General features: G+C 45.8%; 1 protein-coding gene across 1 annotated transcript in view; it reads left to right on the top strand.

Annotated features, from left to right (window-relative positions):
- Window positions 1-5,298: 5,298 nt before the first annotated feature.
- arhgap25 (Rho GTPase activating protein 25) overlaps window positions 5,299-6,000 on the top strand; it is a 73,929-nt gene continuing 73,227 nt past the window's right edge. Inside the window, exon 1 of the mRNA XM_078239591.1 lies at window positions 5,299-5,539. Within this exon, the coding sequence (XP_078095717.1) occupies window positions 5,368-5,539 (172 nt within the window). The 5' untranslated portion in view covers window positions 5,299-5,367. The remainder of the gene's footprint in view (window positions 5,540-6,000) is intronic.

The following is a 6,000-nucleotide window of genomic DNA, read 5'->3' as shown; positions in this document are numbered from 1 at the left end:
AGATACCCGGGAGTGAGTTACAGACTGGAATCTAATCGAGGGGGTCAGATGGTTTATATATAGAATAACAGATACCCGGGAGTGAGTTACAGACTGGAATCTAATCGAGGGGGTCAGATGGTTTATATATAGAATAACAGATACCCGGGAGTGAGTTACAGACTGGAATCTAATCGAGGGGTTCAGATGGTTTATATATAGAATAACAGATACCCGGGAGTGAGTTACAGACTGAAATCTAATCGAGGGGTTCGGGTTTATATATAGAATAACAGACTCAAGAGTGTTACTGACTGGAATCTAATCGAGTGTTCAGATGGTTTATATATAGAATAACAGATACCCGGGAGTGAGTTACAGACTGAAATCTAATCGAGGGGTTCGGGTTTATATATAGAATAACAGATACCCGGGAGTGAGTTACAGACTGGAATCTAATCGAGGGGTTCGGGCTGGTTTATATATAGAATAACAGATACCCGGGAGTGAGTTACAGACTAGAATCTAATCGAGGGATTCAGATGGTCTATATATAGAATAACAGATACCTGGGAGTGAGTTACAGACTGGAATCTAATTGAGGGGTCCAGGTGGTTTAAATACAGAATATCAGATAGCCGGGAGTGAATTATAGAATGGAATCTAATCGAGGGGTTCAGATGGTTTATATATAGAATTACAGATACCCGGGAGTGAGTTCCAGACAGGAATCTAATCGAGGGGTTCTGATGCTGGCTATGTAGAATAACAGATACACGGGAGTGAGTTACAGGCAGGAATTAATCAAAGGGTTCGGGGTGCTTTATATACAGAATAACAGATACTCAGGAGCACCCGGGAGTGAGCTACAGACTGGAATCTAATCGAGGGGTTTGGGGTGGTTTATATATAGAATTACAGATATACCCAGGAGTGAGTTACAGACTGGTATCTAATTGAGGGGTTCAGATGGTTTAAATACAGAATAACAGATACCCGGGAGTGAATTACAGACTGGAATCTAATCAAAGGGTTCGGGGTGCTTTATATACAGAATAACAGATACTCAGGGGTACCCGGGAGTGAGTTACAGACTGGAATCTAATCGAAGGGTTCAGATGGTTTATATATAGAATAACAGATACCTGGGAGTGAGTTACAGACTGGAATCTAATCGAGGGGTTCAGATGATTTATATATAGAATAACAGATACACAGGAGTGAGTTACAGACTGGAATCTAATGAAAGGGTTCGGGGTGGTTTATATACAGAATTACCGATACCTGGGAGTGAGTTACAGACTGGAATCTAATCGAGGGGTTCAGATGGTTTATATATAGAATAACAGATACCCGGGAGTGAGTTACAGACTGGAATCTAATCGAGGGGTTCAGATGGTTTATATATAGAATAACAGATACCGGGGGTGAGTTACAAACGGGCATCTAATCAAGTGGTTCAGATGGTTTATAAATAGAATAACAGATATCTGGGAGTGAGTTACAGACTGGAATCTAATTGAGGGCTTCGGGATGGTTTATATAGAGAATAACAGATACCTGGGAGTGAGTTATAGAATCATAGAGTCATAGAGGTTTACAGCATGGAAACAGGCCCTTCGGCCCAACTTGTCCATGCCGCCCTTTTTTTTAAAACCCCTAAACTAATCCCAATTGCCTGCATTTGGCCCATATCCCTCTATGCCCATCGTACCCATGTAACTGTCTAAATGCTTTTTAAAAGACAAAATTGTACCCGCCTCTACTACTACCTCTGGCAGCTTGTTCCAGACACTCACCACCCTCTGTGTGAAAAAATTGCCCCTCTGGACACTTTTGTATCTCTCCCCTCTCACCTTAAACCTATGCCCTCTAGTTTTAGACTCCCCTACCTTTGGGAAATTTATTGACTGTCTAGCTGATCTATACCCCTCATTATTTTATAGACCTCTATAAGATCACCCCTTACAGTTACAGACTAGAATCTAATCGAGGGGTCCGGATGGTTTATACATAGAATAACAGATATCCGGGAGTCAGTTACAGACTGGAATCTAATCGAGGGGTTCAGATGGTTTATATTGTGAATAACAGATAAAGAATAAAGAAAATTACAGCACAGGAACAGGCCCTTCGGCCCTCCAAGCCTGCACCGACCATGCTGCCTGACTTAACTAAAAAACCCCACCCTTCCGGGGACCATATCCCTCTATTCCCAACCTATTCATGTATTTGGCAAGACACCCCTTAAAAGTCACTACCGTATCCGCTTCCACTCCCTCCCCTGGCAACGAGTTCCAGGCACCCACTACTCTCTGTGTAAAAATCTGCCTCGTAAATCTCCTTTAAACCTTGCCCCTCGCACTTTAAACCTGTGCCCCCTAGTAATTGACTCTTCCACCCTGGGAAAAAGCCTCTGACTGTCCACTCTGTCCATGCCTCTCATAATCTTGTAGACTTCTATCAGGTCGTCCCTCAACCTCCGTTATTCCAGTGAGTACAATCCAAGTTTCTCCAACCTCTCCTCATAGCTAATGGTGGGCGGCACGGTAGCACAGTGGTTAGCACTGCTGCTTCACAGCTCCAGGGTCCCGGGTTCGATTCCCGGCTCGGGTCACTGTCTGTGTGGAGTTTGCACATTCTCCTCGTGTCTGCGTGGGTTTCCTCCGGGTGCTCCGGTTTCCTCCCACAGTCCAAAGATGTGTGGGTTAGGTTGATTGGCCAGGTTAAAAATTGTCCCTTAGAGTCCTGGGATGCATAGGTTAGAGGGATTAGCGGGTAAATATGTGGGGGTAAGGCCTGGGTGGGATTGTGGTCGGTGCAGACTCGATGGGCCGAATGGCCTCCTTCTGCACTGTAGGGTTTCTATGATTTCTATGATTTCTAATGCCCTCCATACCAGGCAACATCCTGGTAAATCCTTTCTGTACCTCTCTAAAGCCTCCACATCCTTCTGGGACTGTGGCGACCAGAATTGAACACTATTCCAAGTGCGGCCTAACTAAGGTTCTATAAAGCTGCAACATGACTTGCCAATTTTTAAACTCAATGCCCTGGCCGATGAAGGCAAGCATGCCGTATGCCTTATTGACTACCTTCTCCACCTGCATTGCCACTTTCAATGACCTGTGTACCTGTACACCCAGATACATTTGCCTATCAATACTCTTAAGTGTTCTGCCATTTACTGTATATTTCCTATCTGTATTAGACCTTCCAAAATGCATTACCTCACATTTTTCCGGATTAAACTCCATCTGCCATCTCTCCACCCAAGTCTCCAACCGATCTATATCCTCCTGTATTCTCCGATGGTCCTCATCGCTATCCGCAAATCCACCAACCTTTGTGTCACCCGCAAACTTACTAATCAAACCAGTTACATTTTCCTCCAAATCATTTATATATGATATATGTCCAACGATGTGCGGGTTAGGTTAATTGGCCATGCTAAAAATTGCCCTTAGTGTCCTGAAATGCATAGGTTAGAGGGATTAGTGGGTAAACATGTAGGAATATGGGGGTAGGGCCTGGGTGGGATTGTGGTCGGTGCAGACTCGATGGGCCGAATGGCCTCTTTCTGTACTGTAGGGTTTCTATGATTTTCTATGATGATTTCTGTGATATATTACCAGGGAGTGAGTTACTGACTGGAATCTAATCAAGGGGTTCAGATGGTTTATGTATAATCAATAATTATTCAAATCAAATCAAAAATAAGGACGTTGTGAAGTGACGTGAGGAGGCACAGGAGGTACCAAGGTTTAGGGAGTGAATTCCAGAGCATAGTACTTAGGCAACTGATGACACGGCAACAATGATCAAGCAGCGATGTTGCAGAATGAACCACCGTCCAGAACTGGAGGAACTCAGAGTTACTGTTATCTTGGAGAACTGCACGCATGAACACAGATAGTGAGGAGTTTGAAAAGGAGGGTATGAATTCGAGAATCATGTCGTTGGTGCACGAGGAGCCAATGTGGATCGGCAAGGCCCAAGGCTGGTCGAATGAGCAGCATTCGATATGAATACAGACATGGCCAATTTTAGATAGGCTTAAAGGATACAGAGGTGAAGGTTGGGAAACAGGCCAGCCAGGCATTGGAATTGTGGAGACTGGTGGTGATAAAAGAATGGATGAGGCTCTCATTAACAGCGGGACAGAGACATGAAGGGAATAGCTAAGATAGAAACAGGAAGGTTGTTTCCACTGGCGGGTGTAACTAGAACTAGGGGGCATGGTCTCAAAATAAGGAGGAGCAGATTTAGGACTGAGTTGAGGAGGAACTTCTTCACACAAAGGGTTGTGAATCTGTGGAATTCCCTGCCCAGTGAGGCAGTTGAGGCTACCTCATTGAATGTTTTTAAGGCAAGGATAGATAGATTTTTGACCAGTAAAGGAATTAAGGGTTATGGTGAGCGGACGGGTAAGTGGAGCTGAGTCCACGAAAAGATCAGCCATGATCTTATTGAATGGCGGAGCAGGCTGGAGGGGCCAGATGGCCTACTCCTGCTCCTAGTTCCTAATCTCCAATGAGAGGAGCAATAGGTGACATTTGTGATGCCAGGGATAAGAGGATCAGAAGCGTAGTCCAGTTTCAAATAGGAGGGCTTACTGAAGTATATTTAAGTTTATTTTATTAGTGTCACAAGTTGGCTTACATTAACACTGCAGTGAAGTTACTGTGAAAATCCCCGAGTCACCACACTCCGGCGCCTGTTCAGGTGCACTGAGGGAGAATTTAGCACGGCCAATCCACCTAACCAGCACATCTTTCGGACTGTGGGAGGAAACCGGAGCACCCAGAGGAAACCCACGCAGACACGGGGAGAATGTGCAGATTCCGCCCAGACAATGACTCAAGCCGGGAATCGAACCCGGGTCCCTGGCGCTGTGAGGTATCGTGCCGCCCCAATGGTTTTTAAAGAGTGCCATCCACCTCCTCTCTCCTCCATTATCATTGAGGTTTGGTTAAACGTTTGCAAGAGTGTTCTGAAACTCAAGTAGTCAGACTGAGAGTCAGCACAGAGACCTGAGAGTATGAAGGAAGTGTATGTGTAGCATGCTCTGCCTCGCACTCGGAGCAGCTCAGATATGATCTCGTTGTCTTTCTGTAACAATGTGTAACAAACACCCACTTAGCTGCATTTGCAAAGAAACTTGATCTGATTTGCAACTTCCTGAAAGTATTGCAACAGTTCCATCTGTCCCCGTGGAACCCAGAGCTCCATGGTAGGGGAAGAGATATCTGGGCCGCAGCGCCCTCAACCATCTATTTCTTTCGATAAAGAACCATGAAGTGAAACACAAGGCGGGCCAGACACCTTCCTTTGGTGTGCACATGTTGGCCCCGTGTTTGGTTACAGGCAGCTTACACAGGAACAAGGATGTGGGTTGGCAGACATCTGCAGAGGCTGAGTCGAGGAGTTGCCTTTACAGAGGGGAGCTGCTCACAACCTGAAGACAAGGCAGTGCCCGTTCAGAAAAGAGAGACCATGTCATTGAAACTACCTCGCAACGTCTGGGATTTCAACCTAAGGGTGGACACAGGGCGAATAGGTACTGTACAGCTGGGCTGATCCTTCATTCCTACCCTGTCCCTGCCTCCTTGTCTATCTCCAACCCTCAGCTTGCTTTACTGCCTGCCTGGCTCTGTGCGGGTGAGAAAACGAGTTGAAAAGATAAGTCAGCATGTTGCCAAGTCAGGGATTCCCCTCCCTCCCCGTTAAATTTCTGTGCAAGGCGATATAGACTTGACGGGTCGGAGGGAAAAGGGGGAGGAATATGCGATTCGCGAGCTGAATGAATTCCAGGGCTGCTAACACTGTGGCTCAGAAGTGTTACTTTTTTATATATATATTTGTTTACGGGATGTGGGTGTCGCTGGCTGGGTCAGCATTTATTGCCCATCCCTAGTTGCCCTTCCTTGAAAGGGCAGTTAAGAGGACGCGGGTCTGGAGTCACATGTCGGCCAGACCGGGTAAGGACGGCAGATTTCCTTCCCTAAAGGACATGAGTGG

The sequence above is a fragment of the Mustelus asterias genome, chromosome 22 (genome assembly GCF_964213995.1).
Source record: "Mustelus asterias chromosome 22, sMusAst1.hap1.1, whole genome shotgun sequence".
Taxonomy (NCBI): Eukaryota; Metazoa; Chordata; class Chondrichthyes; order Carcharhiniformes; family Triakidae; genus Mustelus; species Mustelus asterias.
This window is presented reverse-complemented; position numbering and strand designations above follow the sequence as displayed.